Source organism: Pan troglodytes, chromosome 21, assembly GCF_028858775.2.
Source record: "Pan troglodytes isolate AG18354 chromosome 21, NHGRI_mPanTro3-v2.0_pri, whole genome shotgun sequence".
Lineage (NCBI taxonomy): Eukaryota > Metazoa > Chordata > Mammalia > Primates > Hominidae > Pan > Pan troglodytes.
The window spans coordinates 6,493,157-6,515,781 of NC_072419.2; the positions used below are offsets into that span (position 1 = coordinate 6,493,157).

The 22,625-nt window shown below is 65.1% G+C and overlaps 1 protein-coding gene across 1 annotated transcript; it reads left to right on the forward strand.

The window, feature by feature from the left end:
- Positions 1-28: 28 nt before the first annotated feature.
- Positions 29-22,432, forward strand: LOC107973254 (sterile alpha motif domain-containing protein 11-like). Its single transcript, XM_054674968.2, is given in 14 exon segments — positions 29-941; positions 1,915-2,006; positions 6,121-6,302; positions 7,005-7,055; positions 13,643-13,767; positions 16,759-16,848; positions 16,994-17,131; positions 18,829-18,991; positions 19,833-19,948; positions 20,107-20,185; positions 20,256-21,099; positions 21,414-21,484; positions 21,486-21,522; positions 21,622-22,432. Coding segments are annotated over 14 exon segments (2,844 nt in total). The 5' UTR covers positions 29-424; the 3' UTR covers positions 21,961-22,432.
- Positions 22,433-22,625: the final 193 nt, after the last annotated feature.

Sequence of the window (22,625 nt, forward strand, 5' to 3'; positions counted from 1 at the left end):
GACTGACGCGGCCCGGGCGGCGGGGCGGGGGCTTCGTGACTCCTCGCTGCCGGGCTCGGCCTGGCGGGTGGGTCGGCGAGCCGGGGGTGGGACTGCCCCGGGCGCGGGCGCTGGTGGCCGGGGCGCGGGACTCCAGACGCCCCGCGGAGCCCCAAGGCCCTGGAACTGCGGCGCTCGGCGAGTCGATCCGGGATCGATAGCAGCTCCATGTCTCCGGCCGCTGAGGCCCCGCCGGCCGGCTGGGCAGTCCGGGGAGGCCTGGCGGGCGGCGCGTAGGCGGCGGCTGCGGGCGCCGGGGCGCAGTAGCGGACGGGGTGGGCGCGCGGCCAGGCGCCTCCCCGGTCCCCGCGACCCAACTCCAGCCCGGGCCGGAATAAGTTGCTGCCGCCGGCGGAGAGCGGGGCTGCGGAGCCACCGGGGCGCCATGCCGGCAGTCAAGAAGGAGTTCCCGGGCCGCGAGGACCTGGCCCTGGCTCTGGCCACGTTCCACCCGACCCTGGCCGCGCTGCCGCTGCCGCCGCTGCCGGGCTACCTGGCGCCACTGCCCGCGGCGGCCGCCCTCCCCCCGGCCGCCTCGCTGCCCGCCTCGGCCGCCGGTTACGAGGCTCTGCTGGCCCCGCCGCTCCGCCCCCCGCGCGCCTACCTCAGCCTGCACGAGGCCGCCCCGCACCTCCACCTGCCCAGGGACCCGCTGGCCCTCGAGCGCTTCTCGGCCACCGCGGCCGCGGCGCCGGATTTCCAGCCGCTGCTGGACAACGGCGAGCCGTGCATCGAGATGGAGTGCGGCGCCAACCGCGCGCTGCTCTACGTGCGCAAACTCTGCCAGGGCAGCAAGGGCCCGTCCATCCGCCACCGCGGCGAGTGGCTCACGCCCAACGAGTTCCAGTTCGTCAGCGGCCGCGAGACGGCCAAGGACTGGAAGCGCAGCATCCGCCACAAAGGTGCCGCCGCCCCTCCCTTCGCTGCCGGGAACCGCGGGCCCCGACCCCACCCCCTACCCGACTCGGACACCAGGGAGCCTCCGGCTCGGCCGAGGGGGCGCTGCAGCTCCAGGGCTGCGCGGGGACACCCCCGCCGCGCGCGGAGGCTTCGGTGAACACGGACAGATCGCCCCCTGCTGCACCTCCCCCCAGCTTGGGCCACAGCGCTTGGGGCTCGCGGGCCGCTCCCTCCGCTCGGAAGGTCTCTGCGAGGCTCCTGGGCCTTAAGGCCCGAAGGAAGTTTACGGGAACTCGAGAGAGCGGGCAGGAGGCGGGTTGGGAGGGCGCGGAGCCCCGGGTTCGGGAGAGACTGGAGGGGCGCACGTGCGGCCGGGTGCGAGCGCGCGGCGGGGGAGGCTGCGGGGCGGCGCGGGGGCGCGCGCGGAGCCCGAGCGGCGGCGCCAGGTCACGCAACCTGTTTTGGCGACTGCGGGTGCCTGGGCCCAAGGGTGCGACGCGGGGGCGCCTGAGCCGGGACACAGGGGGCGCGGTGAGCGCCAGGCGCCGCGGGGAGTTAAAAAGTTCGGGACCTGAGCGGTGCGTGGCTCCGCGGTGGCCGCCTGTTCCTGCCGCGCAGGCCGAGGGTCCCGACGGCGCTGCTCACCGCTCCGGGACTCAGCCTTTCTGGGCCCGGCCGGCGGTTCCCTCGGGGCCGGGGAGAAGGTGGAGCGCGGGATGAGGGGCGCCGGGTGGGGACGCCCAGGCCCTTCGTCGGGGGAGGGCGCTCCACCCGGGCTGGATTTGCAGAGCCCAGCAGATCCCTGCGGCGTTCGCGAGGGTGGGGCGGGAAGCGGGCTGGGAAGTCGGGCCGAGGTGGGTGTGGGGTTCGGGGTGTATTTCGTCCACGAGCCGGGAAGGGGGTACTGGCCCTGCCGCTGACTGCGCCCAGAAGCGTGCCGCTCCCTCACACGGTCTGCCTCGGCTCTGCTCGCAGGGAAAAGTCTGAAGACGGTTATGTCCAAGGGGATCCTGCAGGTGCATCCTCCGATCTGCGACTGCCCGGGCTGCCGAATATCCTCCCCGGTGGTGAGATGCGGGGCTCGGTTGGGGCTGGGAGTTACTCTCCCCTGCGGAGCTTGTCCCTGCGGTTTTCAGGGTTTTCAGGATCAAGAGTCCTAACCTCACCCCTGCGGGTGTGCTGGAGGGAGCCTCCGAAGGGGGAAGCGGCTTTACCTCGTGCTCTCCCAGCCCTTCTACCTGGACGGGGGAGGAGTCCTCGGGCACCCCAGCGCCCTCCCCGGTGGAGACAGGGGGGCCGCGCTTGTCTTAGAGCCTCCCCTTGGGTGCCTTTTAGCTGCTTATCCTCGAGTCCTGGGTCAGGGTCTTCTCCCTGGGAGGAGTAATTCAACGTGGGCCTGGCACTGTGCCCTGTCACCGCTTGGGGGTCACCGTGTTCTCTGGCCCAGCTGGTGAGGTGTGATTCTGGGACGACAGCATTTTGGGGAGCTACAGGCTTGGGTGTGAGTGACTTGTGTCTCTGGGTGCTGAAGGCCAGAGGGTGCAAGGGCCTGGACGTCGAAGTGTGTCCTAGGGACGCAGAGGCTAGCCAGGGGCAGAGGCTAGCCAGGGGCAAAGTCTTTGCAGTGTGGGCCTTTGGTGTCCAGGGAACTGGAGTCGGAGGCTGGTTCAAGGCCCCAACCCAGGGTAGACAGCTATGGACACCCTCACTGAGGGAGCAGGCAGGAGAGACGGGGATGCTGGGAGCTGCCTTTTGCTCAGGGAGGCACGTGCACCCCCCCACCCAGTCTCCAGCCCCCTAGTTGGGCAGCGAGGGTTAGAGGATTGATCTCAAAAGGAAGAATGCCTGTTGGGAAGGACCAGTTTGGAGCCAATTAGGGCCATGGCTGCTGGGGGTGGGGGCTGCAATTTCTGACACACTCAGGAACCCCTTCTTCCAGGAAGGGGTAGGAGAGGCAGAGGTGCAAAATGGGCCTGAGGGTCCCGGGCGTACCTCCGCTTGCCTGCTTTGGGCCTGAGGTAGGATGGGGGAGGGGATGCCCAGGGGCCTGTGAGCCATGAGTGCCATAGCCAGGGGGCTGGGCGGCTGCAGACACACCTGTGAAGACAGCTGGTCCCTCAGACATACAGCATGTTGGGCAGGGGAAGGGGACACAGCTGCACCTCACCCATGTGCCCACCTGACACACAATCCGACATGGACCTGCACGCACAGGCAGGCAGCTCACAGAGTTCCCAGGCAGGTGTGCAGACAGCCGGCAGCCCCCTGTCTGCTGTCACAGACCTACCCGGGGCAAGAGGCCCAGTTCCCTCCTTTCAAGCAGCTGGTGCTGGAGAGGGCTCCTCTGGGCAGCCCGCTGCCTAGCCTTGGGTCTCTGTTTGGATTTGAGCGGCCCCCTTGAGGGCTCCCGCAGGAGTGGGGAGCACACAGCCTGAGCCCAGCGTCAGTCTCTTCCGACATTGCTTGCATGAGCATCTCCTCCCCATCCCGCGGCCACAGCCAGGAGATGCCCCCCCACCTGGGGCTCCCAGGTCCCTGCCCTGCGTGAGGGACGGCTCAGATCCAGGCCTGCCTCTGCCAGTCCCTCCCAGGCCTGTCCCACACCCTTCCCCTAGGAAGCAACTCCAGGGGCCCCTTCTTTCCAGCCCCCATGTTTCTTACTCTGAGGCTGCCTCCCCCAAGCCCCATGCCAGATCCGCAGGTATGTGCACCTCAGGGTCACAGATGCTCCGGGGCAGAATATGAGTGTGTATGTGCCTTGGGGACCCTGCACAGGGGCCCTGCAGGCCAAGCACCTTCCAAGAGGAGGTGCTGTCCGAGCTGAGTTTTCAGATCTGTGTGCTGTGGCCGAGGTCTCTAGTGTGGAGGAGGTGTGTTCTGTCCTTGGGCAGGGCGGGTGGCAGGGAAGCTGTCCTGGTCCTCAGCACCCCCATCAGCCACCCCAGACCTGCCCTCCAGGTGCCTTGGGGCGTGGCTGGGGTGCCGGTGTGTCCCCACACCCGACTCTGCGCATCACGGGGCTGAGGCTGGTATACAGCCTGGGCTCCATTCCCAGCCAGCCCTGGCCTCCTTCCAAGGGGCAGTCTTCTGGTCCTTGCTTCCTTCTCTTCCCCATCCCACAGACAAGAAGCAGAGAGCAAAGCATTGTGTCTTCTTCTCAAAAGAAGGGAGGTGGGAGGCCGGGTGTGGTGGCGCATGCCTGTAATCCCAGCACTTTGGGAGGCCAAGGCGGGCGGATCACAAGGTCAGGAGATCAAGACCATCCTAACTAACACGGTGAAACCCGTCTCTACTAAAAAATACAAAAAATTAGCCAGGTGTGGTGGCGGGCGCCCGTAGTCCCAGCTACTCGGGAGGCTGAGGCAGGAGAATGGTGTGAACCCGGAAGACGGAGCTTGCAGTGAGCCGAGATTGTGCCACCACACTCCAGCCTGAGCGACAGAGTGAGACTCCGTCTCAAAAAAATAAAAAAGAGGAGAGGTGGGAGAGGAGAGGCTGTCAGAGCCTCTAAGCCCTGGTGCTTGGGCTGCAGAAGGGCAGAGCTAAGTGGGACTTCCCAGCACAGCACACTCCGGACAGGCTGTGGCTGTTGAAGGGACCCCCGAGCTCCAGCTGACACGCGGAGGCCTGGGCACAGACAGGCATCGTAGCTTCGGCCTTGGCCACACTCTGTGGTCATTGGTGTCGGGGGCAGCCCAGGGTCAGGGCAGGGTCTTAGCCTCGGACCCCTGGCCCCACCCCTTGCCCAGCAGTGCTGCGTTTTCCCAGTGAGCTGTCATGGAGAGAGCAGAGGGGACCCGGCGCAGGCCCAGTGGCCGGTGAGGGGAGACGTGGCTCTGGGACGGGGGCCTCCACCTGGGTGGGGGGATGCTCCAGCTTCCAGACCCTTGGGGAGGGGGCACTGCCCAAACTAAGCTGGCGCCGGGGCTGTGCATTTGAAGGTGATGGTGCTTCTAGGTCTGAGGGGGACACCCTCCTTAACAGCCTCATCCCCAAGCTCCGGGCTGTGTTGTGGCAATGGGAGGGAGGAAGTCTGAGGAGACCCTGGTGACCGAACGGAGGAGGGAGTTAGTTAGACGCTCTCAAGGGCTCTGCAACCTCCCGGAGCCAGCGACCTGTTACTACATTTAAAAAAGCCTCCCGCCCACTGGAAAATAATCAATAACTTTCCTTTTTCCCTGGGGGTGGCAGGACCTAGAAACACTGGAGGAGTCCGGAAGTGCCTGGGGCTGGGCCGGCGCTGCTGTGCTGTGCAGGGTGCTGCGGGCATGTCCGCCGCGTGTGTGCGTCAGCTCGGGGCTCGGCTGTGCTCTGCAGGGACCACAGCGGGCGCGTCTGTGCTCCCACCCGAGGCACCCACAGCTCCACACACTCGTTCCGTGGGTGCAAGGGAGATGGGAGAAAGAAGCCCTGTGAGAAATGCGGGGCAGGGTTTGCGGAACAGAGGACCTGGGCTGGTGAGGGCTCCTCGTCTGGTGACCTGTGAGCCCCGGGGCCTGCAATCTGCGAGGGTTCAGCTCAGACAGTTGCCAGTTGTCTTGCACCAGGCTGCAGCTGCCCCTGAGCCGGGCTGTGCGTGGCGCTGATGAAATAGAAAAGGGCATTCACTTGTCAACGTTGGCATCGGTGGCAGGGTGTGGTGGGCAGAAGGGTCACAAAATATGGGTGGGATTGGCAGGCAGATACGCGGAGGTAACGTGCGCATTTGAGTGCACGTCCACTAGCACCAGCCCCAGGCCACAAGCAGATCCCAGGAGACACGCAGGGGCCCTAAGAAGGGAGCTGGGAATGAGGGGCCACACAAGCCCGGGACGGAGGCCTGTCGCACATGGGGTGGCCCCGACTCAGGCCCTGGAGTTGGCCAGGACCCTCTAGCATCCTCAAGGGCTGGGCCAACCAGGCTGGCGTGGGGTGGGGCAGGGGAGGGCTGAGCCAGTGGGCGTCGTCTGTAGGGGGATGCCCAACTGCGGCCCCGTCTCTCGGCTCTCCTCTGGGTCTCTGGCCAGCTGTGGCTCCTGCTGGCCCCAAGCGCATCCCAGAGGCAGGTAGAGAGAGGATGGCTGCTCTGAGGGCACCTCTGCCATGCTTGGGGCTCGGCCTGGGGTGTGAGGCCAGGGCAGACCCCCCGGGAGATGGAACGGCCCGGTCCAGCCCCACCTTCCTCTCCTCCTGCCCCACCAGAACCGGGGGCGGCTGGCAGACAAGAGGACAGTCGCCCTGCCTGCCGCCCGGAACCTGAAGAAGGAGCGAACTCCCAGCTTCTCTGCCAGCGATGGTGACAGCGACGGGAGTGGCCCCACCTGTGGGCGGCGGCCAGGCTTGAAGCAGGAGGATGGTCCGCACGTCCGTATCATGAAGAGAAGGTACTTGGACCAGGGCCGGACAGGAAGGCGCAAGGCTCAGATGGGGCTGGAGCTTCAGGCCTTCAGCTGCTCAGATGAGAGTGTCCACACCGGCCTCCCACACCTTCCCTCAGATGCTGGTCTTTTTGGGGTCCTGTGTGGGTCGCAGGCAGGAGCTGTTTCCTCATCTGCCCCGTCTGGCGTCCCCTCCCACCTCTGCTCTGCGGCGCTCACTGGTAGAGGCAGGTTGGCAGCAGTTGGGACCCAGAGGTCTGCACCTTCCTGGGCCGACGCTCCAGCTACCCTTGCTGACCGGGTCCCAGTCTGGCCAGAGAGCAGCTCTAGCAACAGGGAGCTCCATTCAGGCTCGTGACTGGCTGTGCAGAAGCAGCCTCGGCCCCCACCTGCAGTACAACAGGAGGGCTCCTCTGAGTGCACGGCAACAAGCAAGAGGGAGAAGGGGCCTCGTTTCTGTTCTTCCTGATGCATGTGTCTGCTGAGGCCAGGAGCTGGCTTTGGCCCATGGGCCTGTCCTAGTGGGAGGTCCCAGCATGTTGAGCCAGTAGCAGGTGGTGCTGGGCATGGCAGCCGCCCTCGTTCACTGCCCAGGGCTGTGGCCCAGCAGGGCACTGACCCGAGACAGGTCTGCGCACGCCCTGCTATCCTGAGGCTGGGGTCAGGGGCCTCCAGAGCAACATGGACCTTCTGCTGCCCTTCCTGCAGAGTCCACACCCACTGGGACGTGAACATCTCTTTCCGAGAGGCGTCCTGCAGGTAGGAGCCGTGCTGTGTGTGCATAAGAGGGGGCCGTGACTCCCCTCCCTCCCTCCCACCCCTGCCCGTGCCCTGCTGTCTGCTGTCTCAGCGTGAGCTGATGCTGTGATGCTGGCTGAGTGTCTGCCAGGTTTGACATGTGCTGCAAGGTTGTCCCCCAGCCCGGGAGGCAGACAGTGTTGCACCCAGTTGGGACTGAGGGACCCCAGACCCAGTCAGCTGCAGCTCTCGGCAGCAGCTCAGGTGTGAGTTCTGGGCAGCCCGGCCCTGGAGTTAGAGTGCACTTCCTCCCATGTGAGACTGGCCATTTGAGCCCAAAAATGAGGCTGTCACCTCCCCCTTCCCACCCTCCTAGAGACCCACCAGGAGGTGAGAATGCTGATGTGTGAGTGGGGCCCTGAAGGGTGTGTAGGAGCTCACTAAGGCGAGGGGATGTCTGCAGAGTGGAGGAACAGGGAAGGGCGAGTAGGAGGGACGAGGAGTGAACCTGGCAGCTCTGGTTCAGTTGGATGCTGAAGAGTCATGGATGCTGGGCCTGTGGGCACCGTCCTCCAGGTGGGAGCCACCGAAAGTTCTTGAGCAGGGCAGTGACCAGGTGTATGTTTGGAGAAGGTCCCTCTGGAGGCCCTCCCGGCAGACAGGGGATTGGATTCAGGCTGTGGAAGCAGGACGGTAGGGGGTGTGATTCCAGGATGTGGAAAGGAGATAAAAATGAAGAGCCCCGGGGAAGAGGTCAAGGGAGTTGGGGGACCCGAGTTCCTGGCTCCAGGGGGAAGCGGGTGGTAAGTCTGTGAACAGAGCCCAGCTGTGGATTTTGTCAATGGGGTCAGGTCTCACCCTGTGGCTTCCAGGGCAGCAAGGCAGGAAGGAGGCGTCTGCCACAAGGCCAGCTTCCTGGGGCCAGAGCCGTGAAGGCCCAGGGGACCTGCGTGTCTTGGCTCCATGCCAGATGTGTTATTATTTATGTCTCTGAGAATGTCTGGATCTCAGAGCCGAATTACAATAAAAACATCTTTAAACTTAATTCCACCTCATTTTGGGGTTGCCAGCTCACCTGATCATTTTTATGAACTGTCATGAACACTGATGACATTTTATGAGCCTTTTACTTGGGACGCTACAGAATACATTTGTCAGCAAGGCCTGTAGGGAAACCCAGCCGCGGTCCCCCCGACCCCGCTCCAGTAACGGCTCCTCCTGCCTGCAGCCCCCTCCTCCGTCCGCCTGGCCTCGGGAATTGCAGCGTCCCTCGGCAGCACTGACGGCAGACAGCTTGGGGTGCCCTAGGAAGAGGCCAGGTCTTCCATCCTGCACGGGCCCTAGAAGGGGCTAGGATGAGTTTCTGACTCTCCCAAGGGCGAGATTTCGGTCAGAGGGGAGGGCGTGCTGGGGTCCCCGGAGGAGAAGGCCCAGCACACGCCTGAGTGGACTGAAGCCTCCGCCTGTTGACCTGACCCTGGTGTCCGGTCAGAGTGGGTGGTGGTCCCTGAACCCACACGGGCTCCCAGGCCATGTCTGTGTTTCTTTCGGCCTGTCCCTGGGTCCTTCTGCCTCTGCAGGCTCCCACAGAACACACTGCCAGGCCACCTCCATCTGTCTGTTCATTTGCTCCCGTCCATTGGTCTCCACCCATCTGTCCGTCTGTCCTTCCATCCCTTTCGCCCTGTCTGGCTGGCTCTGCAGTGACCCCCTGCCTTTTGGAGCCAGCGGAGCCCTAGGCCGTCCTCCTCTGCCTCAGGAACCCGGGGAGGCAGATGCTCCTCGAGCCATTGTTTGCAGGCGGGGGCTTGGCCCCTCTCTCCTGGGCCCCTGAGCTGGTGGGAAAATGGGCATGGGCTAGACCGTGTGGTCATCACTGAGGGGCGGTGGCGGGAGGCCCCTGCGTGGGCAGCTGGGGTCACACCTGCCAGGCTCTGGCCTCCCCCTCCCCCTCTCCTTCCTGCGCCTCGTGCCCCAGCCCTGACTGCTTCTCCCAGCTTCCCCACCTCCTGACCTGCAGCCCGGCCCCACCACAGAGACTCTCAGGGGCTTCGTCCCTTGTGCGAAGCAGGGTGCAGAGGGCATTCTGTGGTTCGAGGACCATGCGCTGGTGTGCCCGGGCCGGGTTCCTGCTTCTCCACTCTGGGACGTCCAGGGCATCTTTCTTTACATAAAACTGGCATAACTGGCTCACTGAGTGGCCAAGTGACCAGAACCGGTTTTCAGGGGCCGGGCCAGGCCAGGCTGTGTCGGAACCTCAGGAGCAAACTCCAAGGCAGAGACCAGGGGCGGGGAGGGCAGGTGGCACCCAGCTCCCCACCAGGTGCCACTGCCCAGCCACAGCCCCTCCACCCAGCTATTAGGCCCTCCCTCACTTTCCTTCTGGGCGCCAGGCTCGGGGCTCACGGCCAGCCCCCAACCTCTGGAGTCTCTGGGAAGCTAGTTCTCCTCCTGCAGGCGTCCCGGGGACACCAGATGGGGGACCCCTGGGGAGAACTCCATGGCAGCTGTGGCTACTGCCAGGCCAGCCCTCAGCCCCCACCCCATGCTGAGGCCAGCAGTCCTCTCCTGACACCCCCGCGTCGATTAGGAACATGGAAGGGATGAGTCTTGCTGCCGATTAATCCGATAAAGTACTTACTCCCACCCAGCTGCCCTCCTATGTGCCTGGGGGGGGGGGGCTTCCTTTCCCACTGGGAGCCGGTGGGGGTGGGGGAGAGCCGTCATCTAGGTCTCCTGGAAGGTTTAGAGCCCAGCCTGGGAGTCTTTGGTGCTGAAACGGATCTGCTTAGGGGCAGCCCTGGATTAGCCCAGCTCCAGCCAGCCCAGGTCAGGGGAGCCGGGAGCTATTTAACGAGATTTAGGGTAGGCTCCCAGGTCACTGCGCAGGACTGTTCCGTTACAGGTGGGCAGCGGAGGCTGCTCCGTTACAGGTGGGCAGGGGGGGCTGCTGCGTTACAGGTGGGCAGCCAGGAGGCTGCTGCGTTACAGGTGGGCAGGGAGGCTGCTGCATTACAGGTGGGCAGGGAGGCTGCTGCGTTACTGGTGGGCAGCCAGGAGGCTGCTGCGTTACAGGTGGGCGGGGGGGCGGCTCCGTTACAGGTGGGCAGCGGAGGCGGCTGCGTTACAGGTGGGCAGGGGAGCCTGCTCCGTTACAGGTGGGCAGGGGAGGCTGCTGTGTTACAGGTGGGCAGCCAGGAGGCTGCTGCGTTATAGGTGGGCAGGGAGGCTGCTGTGTTACAGGTGGGCAGCCAGGAGGCTGCTGCGTTACAGGTGGGCAGGGGGGGCTGCTCCGTTACAGGTGGGCAGGGGAGGCTGCTGCGTTACAGGTGGGCAGCCAGGAGGCTGCTGCGTTACAGGTGGGCAGGGAGGCTGCTGCGTTACAGGTGGGTAGCCAGGAGGCTGCTGCGTTACAGGTGGGCAGCCAGGAGGCTGCTGCGTTACAGGTGGGCAGGGAGGCTGCTGCGTTACAGGTGGGCAGCCAGGAGGCTGCTGCGTTACAGGTGGGCAGGGGAGGCGGCTGCGTTACAGGTGGGCAGGGGAGGCTGCTCCGTTACAGGTGGGCAGGGGAGGCTGCTGCGTTACAGGTGGGCAGGGGAGGCGGCTGCGTTACAGGTGGGCAGCCAGGAGGCTGCTCCGTTACAGGTGGGCAGGGGGGGATTGCTGCGTTACAGGTGGCAGGGGAGGCTGCTGCATTACAGGTGGGCAGCCAGGAGGCTGCTGCGTTACAGGTGGGCAGGGAGGCTGCTGCGTTACAGGTGGGCAGCCAGGAGGCTGCTGCGTTACAGGTGGGCGGGGGGGGCTGCTCCGTTACAGGTGGGCAGGGGAGGCTGCTGCGTTACAGGTGGGCAGCCAGGAGGCTGCTGCGTTACAGGTGGGCAGGGAGGCTGCTGCGTTACAGGTGGGTAGCCAGGAGGCTGCTGCGTTACAGGTGGGCAGGGGGGGGCTGCTGCGTTACAGGTGGGCAGCCAGGAGGCTGCTGCATTACAGGTGGGCAGGGAGGCTGCTGCGTTACAGGTGGGCAGCCAGGAGGCTGCTGCGTTACAGGTGGGCAGGGGGGGCTGCTCCGTTACAGGTGGGCAGGGGAGGCGGCTGCGTTACAGGTGGGCAGGGGAGGCTGCTCCGTTACAGGTGGGCAGGGGAGGCTGCTGCGTTACAGGTGGACAGGGGAGGCGGCTGCGTTACAGGTGGGCAGCCAGGAGGCTGCTCCGTTACAGGTGGGCAGGGGGGGATTGCTGCGTTACAGGTGGGCAGCCAGGAGGCTGCTCCGTTACAGGTGGGCAGGGGGGGATTGCTGCGTTACAGGTGGCAGGGGAGGCGGCTGCGTTACAGGTGGGCAGGGGAGGCTGCTCCGTTACAGGTGGGCAGGGGAGGCTGCTGCGTTACAGGTGGACAGGGGAGGCGGCTGCGTTACAGGTGGGCAGCCAGGAGGCTGCTCCGTTACAGGTGGGCAGGGGGGGATTGCTGCGTTACAGGTGGCAGGGGAGGCTGCTGCGTTACAGGTGGGCAGCCAGGAGGCTGCTGCGTTACAGGTGGGCAGGGGGGGCTGCTCCGTTACAGGTGGGCAGCCAGGAGGCTGCTGCATTACAGGTGGGCAGGGAGGCTGCTGCGTTACAGGTGGGCAGCCAGGAGGCTGCTGCGTTACAGGTGGGCAGGGGGGTTGCTGCGTTACAGGTGGGCAGGGGAGGCGGCTCCGTTACAGGTGGGCAGGGGAGGCGGCTGCGTTACATGTAGGCAGGGGAGGCGGCTGCGTTACAGGTGGGCAGGGGGGGCTGCTCCGTTACAGGTGGGCAGGGGGGGCTGCTGCGTTACAGGTGGGCAGCCAGGAGGCTGCTCCGTTACAGGTGGGCAGGGGGAGCTGCTCCGTTACAGGTGGGCAGGGGGGTTGCTGCGTTACAGGTGGGCAGGGGAGGCGGCTCCGTTACAGGTGGGCAGGGGAGGCGGCTGCGTTACAGGTGGGCAGGGGAGGCGGCTCCGTTACAGGTGGGCAGGGGGGGCTGCTCCGTTACAGGTGGGCAGGGGGGGCTGCTGCATTACAGGTGGGCAGCCAGGAGGCTGCTGCGTTACAGGTGGGCAGGGGGGGCTGCTCCGTTACAGGTGGGCAGGGGGGGCTGCTGCATTACAGGTGGGCAGCCAGGAGGCTGCTGAGTTACAGGTGGGCAGGGAGGCTGCTGCGTTACAGGTGGGCAGCCAGGAGGCTGCTGCGTTACAGGTGGGCAGGGAGGCTGCTGCGTTACAGGTGGGCAGCCAGGAGGCTGCTGCGTTACAGGTGGGCAGGGAGGCTGCTGCGTTACAGGTGGGCAGCCAGGAGGCTGCTGCGTTACAGGTGGGCAGGGAGGCTGCTCCGTTACAGGTGGGCAGGGAGGCTGCTGCGTTACAGGTGGGCAGGGGGGTGCTGCTGCGTTACAGGTGGGCAGCCAGGAGGCTGCTGCATTACAGGTGGGCAGGGAGGCTGCTGCGTTACAGGTGGGCAGGGAGGCTGCTGCGTTACAGGTGGGCAGCCAGGAGGCTGCTGCGTTACAGGTGGGCAGGGAGGCTGCTCCGTTACAGGTGGGCAGGGAGGCTGCTGCGTTACAGGTGGGCAGGGAGGCTGCTGCGTTACAGGTGGGCAGGGAGGCTGCTGCGTTACAGGTGGGCAGCCAGGAGGCTGCTGCATTACAGGTGGGCAGGGGAGGCTGCTGTGTTACAGGTGGGCAGGGGAGGCTGCTGTGTTACAGGTGGTCAGCCAGGAGGCTGCTGCGTTACAGGTGGGCAGGGGAGGCTGCTGCGTTACAGGTGGGCAGGGGCTGTGCTGCAGGAGGGCTGCTCAGGGAGTGGCGCCTGGACCCTGAGCCCCTTCTCTGCTGACCTGGGGAGAGGCTCACGGAACCGGGAAGGGGTGGAGGGCCGTGCTCACACAGTTCGTCTCATTGCTCTCTGGGACTCTGTGGTTGTGGGATTCGGCTGAATTAGCAAGAAGAGGAGAAATGAGGGAAGAAAAGAGTTAAATGCATGTTGATTCCAAGCCCCCGCCTGCCGGGGGGACAGCGGGAGGTTGGAGCACGCAGCCCTGGTGCCTGCTGCGAGCTGCACGTGTCTGCCGGTGCCGTGTGTGCATGGGGCGCGTCTCATCAGCTGCAGGACTGTGGTCTGGGCCTCAGTTTCCTCGTGTGCAGAAATCGGGGGTCAGCGGATGGTTCACATGTGGCATATTCTCTCCTGGGGCCTGTCCTGCAGGACTGCCCCTAAGCAGATCGGCCTCTTCCCGGGCGGAGTTCCTCTGCCCGGTGGGCCCCTCGACCCCCTTTGAGGCAGGGAGTGAGATAACTGTGCGATTCCCTGTGGAGGGCGTGAAGGCAGAGCCGGCTGGCTGCTCCACACAGACCCTCCCTGGAGCAGCCGTGGGGTCCCAGGTCCCAGTGCCAGGTTCTGTGTCGCTTTGACTCGGGTGCTGCATGGGTGTGCACACGGTGGCGTCACGGGCCACATGCCGAGGCGTGGGCACAGCAACGTGGCACTCAGAGGTCATCCCCACGCTCACACACAGAGCTAGGCGCTCCCTGTGCCCAGGCTGGGCTCCAGCCTCGCAGCTGCCCACGGGGTCAGCTTTTCCCGGTCTCGTTCTGCAGCCAGGACGGCAACCTTCCCACCCTCATATCCAGCGTCCACCGCAGCCGCCACCTCGTTATGCCCGAGCATCAGAGCCGCTGTGAATTCCAGAGAGGCAGCCTGGAGATTGGCCTGCGACCCGCCGGTGAGGAGCACAGGGGGCCTGAGGGCGGGGTCGGGGCTGTGGGGCCAGAGGACGGTGGCATCTCCACTCAGCACCAGCAGCCTTGGCAGGCAGCCAGAGAGGCAGGAGGAGCGGCCTGTCCCCCAGGGGCTGCATGTGACGGTAATTGTGTTAATCCCAGCCAGCGGGGCAGACAGGAGGCAGAGGCGGTGGCTCCGCTGTGGCTGCCGCTGGGGTGGGCTTGGAGTAGCTGGGGCCCTGCCACCCCCTTTTCACAGGGCAGACGTAGGCGTGGCCTCAGAGGTTCAGAAATGCACACCCTGGAGGAACGCACGCACTCCCCCAGCGCACGCCCCCAGCGCACGCCTGACTGGTCCTGCCTCCTAGGGCTCCTGGACGGAAGGGGTCCCCGGTCAGTCCCGCCTTCTAGGGCTCCGGGAAGGATGGGGTTCCGGGAGGGAAGGAATCCGGCGCCTGAGGGAGGTGCTGCTGCCTGGTCACAGTTGTGGGGGGACCAGGCCCCCCTCAGAGGGCACTGCTGTAGAGAGGGGCACAGCAGAGCCTCAGCCCCAGGGCAGGCCGTGAAAGGAGGCGGGGGCGCCCCTGAGGCCCTGTGGACCCTGGGCAGGGGTGTTCCCAGCAGGGCCTGCATCTCTTGGGAAGGAGGGGTGGGGGAGGTCCACCCCCATCCATGGCCCCCATCCGCGTCCTCGTGCACCTAGGAAGGCCCTTGTGGGGCTGGGTGGGGGCAGCTTCTGATGCCGCGTTGGAGACAGCTGAGAGGTGGTTGATAAAATCTAATTGCCCCATCGATCCAGCAGAGCGGAGGGAGCCCCACAATGATTGAGATATTCTGAGCCAGCAGGCCCTCCCCTGTGCCTTCACACAGGGAGACCTCCTCAGGTACACGCGTGTGCATGTGCCGGCGTGTGTGTGTCTGGGGTCCTGTGGGGTGCACATGATGGGGGTTGCCCGGCAGCTCTCACCCATGGAGTCAGGACGTGTTCGTGCACTTCCGGGCTCACAGGCTCTACAGGGCCTCGAGTGTCCTGTGACCCGTGTCCAGGTCTCCCATACGCACTCCGTGTCAGGGTCTGGCCCTCTCCCCGGAGCTTCCTCTTGGAGGAGGCATTCACCCTGGGGGGCATTCACCTCTTCTCCCTTCCTGTGACTCCAGGAACCACACATCCATCCTGTTCCCAGCCCGGGCCCTCCCGCTAAGCTGCACCTCCCTGGGCCCTGGGCTGTGAGGGACTCAGAGCAGGTCCTGCATCTGCCTCTGTGAGACCCGCTGGGGCCCATGAGTGAGGAGTGAGCATGGCCTCATCGGCCTTCCTGCGGTCTTGTTGCAGGCCCCCTTCCACCTGCCCCCCCACCCAGTCACCTCCCCCAGGCTAGGAGGAGGCCTTAGCCCCCCACAGAACGGAGAGGGTAGTTTCCACTGTGTACAATGGAAAACTGATTGCCAGGAGGTGAGAGGCCTTGCTAACCCTGAGGGCATGTGCATGGTGGGCCAGGTGGCAGGTGTGGAAAAGAGCCAGGTTCCCCCAGCCTTGGCCCACCCCCTCCCAGCCCACCGAGCTCTGGCACGGGAGGCTGTGGGGGAGACGATGGCTTCTCAGCGGCCTGAGCAGTGGCGCCTGGATCCGTGTGTGGCCAGGTGCCCCCCGCCGCCCGCCGGGCCCAGCCGCCCGATTTGTCACCGAGGTGGGGACCCTGGACCAGACCGTGGGACTGACCCTCTCTCTGCGGCCGGGCCTGACAGCAGCCGGGCCAGGATCAATAAGTTATTAGCACCACTCTGTCAGCTGTAATGTGGGATTGATCAGTGTGGCCGCCGCACTTCCCCAGCCTGATAAAAATGACAGATTAAGGGAATAAGAAAAAGGAATTAGGCCTGGAGCTGACGGCAGGGCTTGTGGGGGGACGGGCTTGGGAGCCCCACTGCCTAGGCCTCATGGAGGTCTTGGGTCACAGGGGGGTGGCCCCTCACTCCACCCAGCTAGAGCCCTCATGAGGATGAGGAGGGGCCAGAGTCGGAGGCACTGGCTGGCCTGGGAGACCCCCAGGGCGTGGAGTCAGGGGCTTCGGAGGAGCTCGGGGTGGGTCGGAGATGGGTACATGGATGGTGTGGTCTGGAATGGGTGTGGTCGGCAGGACCCAAGGGAGGACCTCAGGAGAGTGAGCTGGGCCTGGCCTGGGCGTCCCCTCTGCCACCTGCTGGGCCGTGTTTGGGGCTGAGGCTGGACCTGGCCTGGGCCTCCCCTCTGCCACCTGCTGGGCTGTGTTTGGGGCTAGGGCTGGGCTGGCCTCATGGCTGAGGAGGTGGGTGAAGCTACTGGGAGGTGCACCCCAGAAGCCCAGATCCTGGCTGGGCTGGTGGACAAGGGCATGACAGCCACGCCAGGGTGCTAGCTCAGGCAGGACTGGGCCAGAGAGGAGGACTTGGGCCTTCTGGGGGCAGGGATGGGTATGACCAAGTAGGAGGCCTGGGAGTGGAGGCGCCTCGAGGCGGCCTGGGGGGCCCACAGCCCAGTGACTCACAGAGCAGGAAGAGGTCAGGTGTGAGGTCCTTCCCAGCTTGTCTCACCCCACGCTGGCATGTGACCCTGCACAGCCCGCCCTTACTCCTGTCCAGGAGGGGAAGGTGGTGCCTGGTCAAACCAAAAGCTTTTTATTCTCCTCTAGGGGGATGAGAGGGCGGCTCGTTAACTTGCACAAGAGGCTAGATGGCGGGTGGGGCAGCTGGGTGCCTGCTGTGGATCTCTTCTGCACACACGCACCAGCACCAGGGCCAGTGTCAGAGCTCCCCTGCGCCCCTGTCCCGCCACAGCCAGCCGTGATGTCCTCTGCGCTGAAGGCTGGGGCTGCCAGGGCTGGGCAAGGCCTGTACTCACCAGGACCAAGGGCCCCCTGAGAGATGGTGGGTGCGGTCCAGGCTGAGCTGGAGCAGGGGCTGGGTCCCCCTTCCATTCCTTGAGATGCAGGTGGGCACTCACTACCCTCCCGCAGGTGACCTGTTGGGCAAGAGGCTGGGCCGCTCCCCCCATATCAGCAGCGACTGCTTTTCAGAGAAGAGGGCACAAAGCGAATCCCCTCACGGTAAGAGCATGGCTGGGACGAGAGACAGGTCACCAGGGGAGGGGGCAGTCCCTGAGGGTCCCCTGGACCTCGAGCAGGCACTCTAGAGGGGCGTGGTCCTCGGCAGTGCCTGGAGAAACCTCTTATCCCGGGTCCTCCCCAGCAGAGGCGCTGCTGCTGCCGCCGGAGCTGGGGCCCAGCATGGCCCCGGAGGACCATTATCGCCGGCTTGTGTCAGCACTGAGCGAGGCCAGCACCTTTGAGGATCCTCAGCGCCTCTACCACCTGGGCCTCCCCAGCCATGGTGAGGACCCACCCTGGCATGATCCCCCTCATCACCTCCCCAGCCACATGTTCTTGGCCATTCCTGTTGCTGAGGCCCTGCTGACACCAAGGCCAGGCTGGATGCAGGTCCCTGGAGGACCCCCTCTGCCACACGTCCTGCCCCATGCCCCCTGGGGCGGGCCACACCTCCATGTCCCCTAGGTCCCCAGGGTCATGACTAGCTCACATTTTATATAGAGAGAAATGGAGTCTGGGGTGGACCCAGGTGAGGGTGGGCAGTTGGCATTTCAGCAGCACCCCCCGAGGAGAGCAAGCTCCTGGACCCTGTGGTCTGTGAGTCGTCTATGCAGCCAGTGGACGCCGACCTGCCAGACGCCTGCCCCAGGAGCCTGGGGAGGGGCAGTGAGCAGAAAGGCCGGGCTGGGTGCAGTGGGCACTTGGCCACCAGGACTCCCCAGGTGCTGAAGAGACCCCAGCTGGAGGGGCTGCCCCTTCCCCCGGGTCGGCCCTGACCCTGTCCACCCCACCTCAGAACGTTCTCCAGGGGTCACTCCGGGATGCATTCGGACCCCCTGCCCGCTGCACTCAGCCTCCCAGGCCCCAGCCGCCCGCCTCGCAGGGGAGCTTGGCTTTTCGGGCTAGAGGCGGGTGGGGGCGCCGGGAAAGGAGGCAGGATTCCTCACACCAGGCACCGTCCCCCAGGGCAGCTCAGGCACCAAGAGCCTGAAAAATTCACCAAATGTTAATAATTTAAAAATCCTCCTTTTTAATTGCTTTCCCTGCTCTGCCTGGGGCCGCTCTGCCGCCGGCCGCGCGGGGGAGGGGGCGCCGGCCGCCGGGGAGCGCGCTGTCAATCAGGCCGCGCCGCCGCCCCCGCCCCCGCCCCGCCGCGGAGCCGGCTGTAAATAACCCCGGCCGCTAGCGCGGGGGCGCTGGGCCCCGCTGGGATCGATGCGGGCGGCCGCGCCGGCTGGGCTCTGCGGGCTGGCACCCGGCCCGGGGCGGGACCCACCTCCGCTTTCGGGTAATTAATTTATAAACAGAGGCGGCGGTGGAGCTGGCGGAGCCTGCATAGTGGGGGCTGCGGGGACTCGGGAGGCCCGGGTCTGGGCGGGAGGGAGAGGCCGAGAGACCTGGGACGCGGCGCCTTAGACGCGGGCGCTGCGTGCGCATTGGGGCGACTGTGGCCACGCGGGACAGTGACCCTGCGCAGCCGGGACTGGGCGACCCCTGTGCTAGTGTGGCGTGCGTGCACGGGCGCTGCCTTGCCTTTGTGACAAGCTTTGGCCAGCCGTGTCTACTATGGGGACCTCAGATTTTCTTGCCTCCCACCGAAGAGGGGGTCCCCTGGGCGGTCAGCCCCTGGCTGGCTCTCCTGGACTCTCTCGCTGCCCCGCAGGCTCTGTGGCCTTGGGACGTCTGCACAGCCCCCTCCCCGCAAGGCTCAGCCGCCTCTCAGGCCAGAAGCCTCCAGGCACCCGGCTCCACTTCGGGGAAGAGCTTTTCCCGACACTTCCCGGCGCAGCATCTTCTCTGCCGTCTCGGCCCTGTGGCCGCCCATCCTCCTGCCCCGTGCCCGAGACCAGCCCAGGGGCCGAACACGGCCGAGTGGTGTGGTCAGTTCCCCACCTCAGTGTTCTACGCCAGGACGCGGGCTGGGGAGGATGAGGGCGCATAGCCGGGGGGGGGAGGTCACTGCTGTTGTCGCCCACCCAGATCTCCTGAGGGTCCGGCAGGAGGTGGCAGCTGCAGCTCTGAGGGGCCCCAGTGGCCTGGAAGCCCACCTGCCCTCCTCCACGGCAGGTCAGCGTCGGAAGCAGGGCCTGGCTCAGCACCGGGAGGGCGCCGCCCCAGCTGCCGCCCCGTCCTTCTCGGAGAGGTAGTGGGGTGGCTGCCGTTCTCTGCTTGTTTCTGGGGTGCCGCCCGCACCCCCACGCTCTCAGCCACCAGCACGCGCCCCGAGAGTGCCAAGCACTGTGTTCAGGTCTAGGTTCGGGTCCGAGCAGAGCATTTCGGGGGTGACACCGATCTGGGCTGCAGTGTTGAGGGCGCCACTGGGGTGCGTGAGGGAGGCTGAGGCCCATCAGGGGGTTCGCTGGAGGAGAAGCCAGAGAAGGGGAGAGCTCCAAGTCCGGAACCCCGGGGTCAGTCGGGAGGGGTCGGCCAGAGGACTCAGAGCTGGAGGCGGAGGGGGGGTCCTGGCTGGCGCTCAAATTTAGACGCCGGCGCCGGATCTGTTCCCGGCACCGACAAGGCCTCCGGCACAGACCCGGGTTTCTCGGGTCCAGGAGACAAGGCGGGGCGGGGGCAGGGGCGGGGGGCCTGGAGAAGGGAGGGGCCGCCTGAGGACCGAGTCCCCGCCCGGCCGCTGAGCCCGGCGTCTGCAGCTGCCTCCACCGCCGCCCGGATTGCGGCTAATGACGCCCCCGCTTCCCCGGCCGCTCGGGTCCGCAGGGGAGGGGAGCAGGCGGGGCCGGCGCCCCGCGCAGTAATTACCGCTGCAGCCGTCGCCGCCCGCCGGGTCAGCGCCTCCGCGCCGCCGCCGAGATTAATTGGCGCCGCCGGCGGGGGCGGCGATGGCGCGCGACCTGGGGCCGTAACGAGCTGCACATCGACCGCCCGCGGGGCCGGCAATTAGCGGAGGCGGCGGGGGAGGGGCGCCGGGGCCTTTACGGGAATGGGGGCGGGGGGGACGCCGCTCATTGCGCTGCCGTCCACAGGGAGCTGCCGCAGCCGCCCCCCTTGCTGTCGCCGCAGAATGCCCCTCACATCGCCCTGGGCCCGCATCTCAGGCCCCCCTTCCTGGGGGTGCCCTCGGCTCTGTGCCAGACCCCAGGTGAGGAGGCGGGTGCGCATCCCCTGGGATCCCGCGTGGAGGCCCGCGGACACGTCCCTGCCCCTGTCGGAGCCGAGACGGACGGGGTAGGGGGTTGCAAAGGGCCGGCTCGGACCGCCTCGGACCCCCCGACCCCGCGTTGTCCCCCTCCCCACCAGGCTACGGCTTCCTGCCCCCCGCCCAGGCGGAGATGTTCGCCCGGCAGCAGGAGCTCCTGCGGAAGCAGAACCTGGCCCGGTAGGTGCGGGGAGGCGGGCGGGGCCGCGCGGCCCGGGAGGCGGCTGACCCGCGTCTGCCCCCGGCCCAGGCTGGAGCTGCCCGCCGACCTCCTGCGGCAGAAGGAGCTGGAGAGCGCGCGCCCACAGCTGCTGGCGCCCGAGACCGCCCTGCGCCCCAACGACGGCGCCGAGGAGCTGCAGCGGCGCGGGGCCCTGCTGGTGCTGAACCACGGCGCGGCGCCACTGCTCGCCCTGTCCCCCCAGGGGCCCCCGGGCTCCGGACCCCCCACCCCGTCCCGGGACTCTGCCCGGCGAGCCCCACGGAAAGGGGGTCTCGGCCCTGCCTCATCGCGGCCCAGCGAGTCCAAGGAGATGACGGGGGCTAGGCTCTGGGCACAAGATGGCTCGGAAGACGAGCCCCCCAAAGACTCGGACGGAGAGGACACCGAGACGGCAGCTGCTGGGTGCAGGGGGCCCACTCCGGGCCAAGCTCCAGCTGCAGGGGCCGGCGCCGAGGGGAAGGGGCTTTTCCCAGGGTCCACACTGCCCCCTCCGCTACCCCTGGGCTTCCCTTATGCCGTCAGCCCCTACTTCCACACAGGCGGGCACCCCCACACTCTAGATCCTTCCAGAGGGCACAGGACTGGCAGGCCGCCTGTGGAAGAGTCTTGGGGGGAGGAGGGGCCGTGGGGAGGAAAATTCCCCTTAGGCACCCATCCCCCACCTCAGCAATTGGGGCACACGACGGTCAGGAGACGGGCGGGTATGGGAAAGCCAGCCAGAGCCCTAGTAACGCCCCACAACTCAGGCGCGGTAGGGGGACTCTCCGTGGATGGGGAGGAGGCCCCAGCCCCTGAGGACGTCACCAAGTGGACCGTGGATGATGTCTGCAGCTTCGTGGGGGGCCTGTCTGGCTGTGGAGAGTACACTCGGGTAAGGGGGGGCCCCAGTTCCTGGGGCGGGGCTGGAGCTGGCTGGCAGTCACTACCTCCCTGGAAAGGATGGTGGGGTAGGGCCATTCCCCAACGCCCTCTCCCTCCCTAAAAGCAGTGCGCAGCAGGGACTGGACTGTGCACCCCACCTTTTTTTTTTTTGCCAGGTGTTTTCTGCCTGAAACTGACTCAAACCCAACAGATCACTGTTTTTAAAAAATTTCCGTGAGCTGCACAAACAGCTCCTCTTGGCTCTGCTGGGCTGGAGGATGGAGCAGCACCCGGGTCCTGACCCACCCTCCCTCCCCCTTCCAGGTCTTCAGGGAGCAGGGGATCCACGGGGAGACCCTGCCACTGCTGACGGAGGAGCACCTGCTGAGCACCATGGCTGAAGCTGGGGCCCGCCCTCAAGATCCGGGCCCAGGTGAGACGCTGGGGAGTGAGGTCAGGGTCTCCAGACCACAGCTGGGCAGAAAGCTCTGGGTGGGTGTGCACCAGCCCCCACCAGGCCATCTCTCTGCAGGTGGCCAGGCGCCTGGGCCGAGTTTTCTACGTGGCCAGCTTCCCCGTGGCTCTGCCACTGCAGCCACCAACCCTGCGGGCCCCGGAGCAAGAACTCGGCACAGAAGAGCAGCCCTTGTCCCCCACGACGGCCACGTCCCCCTATGTCGTAGGGCAGTCCTCTAAGGAAGTGTTAGATCCCTTTGAAATCTGTCCAAACACTTTCTTGTGCTGGGGAAAGTCAATTACATATTTCAAGCAACCCCACATGTCATACGAGTATCTTGTACGTGTTTGTGTACTCGTGTCTGTGAACTTACATCTCAGACTTCAACTTCTCGCTCCCCACCCTTATCAATGACTGCCTGCATGGCCTTGGGCAAGTTGCTTTCCCTCTGCAAAGCTCAGTTTCTGCATCTATAAAATGGACATAATGCTACCTACCTCATGGGGTTAGTGATCACATTTAAGGAGCTAATATGTGGAAATTGCTTACACAGTACCTGTCACATAATAAGGGTTTAATAAGTGATGTAATTGTTTTGATTATTACTACTAATACTTAAATAATAATTACTACAATAATAATGATTCTTATTCTCTATATTAGTATTATCTTTGAAAATGGGCATGAATTATGTCTATGTAACACTTTTGGCACAATATCTAGCATTATATCACATACAAATTAGAGAATTCATGTTATTAAGGATGAAAAAATATTTTTACTGACCCTTAAATTCTTCCTAAGTAACTGCAAAAGAAGCCATTATCCCAACACATGAAATAAAAAAAAAATTCAGTTCCTCTGGAGTTTGTTTTTGGAGGTAGCCACAGGATACCTAAATTTTTTTTCTTTTCAGAGAGACCGAGGGGCTCACTAGGTTGACCAGGCTGGTCTTGAACTCCTGGCCTCAAGCCATCCTCCCACCTCAGCCTCCCAAAGTGCTGGGATTACATGCATGAGCCACCACATCCAGCCTACCTAAAATATTGAATGCTGTTAATAAATCTCCTGAGGCCAGC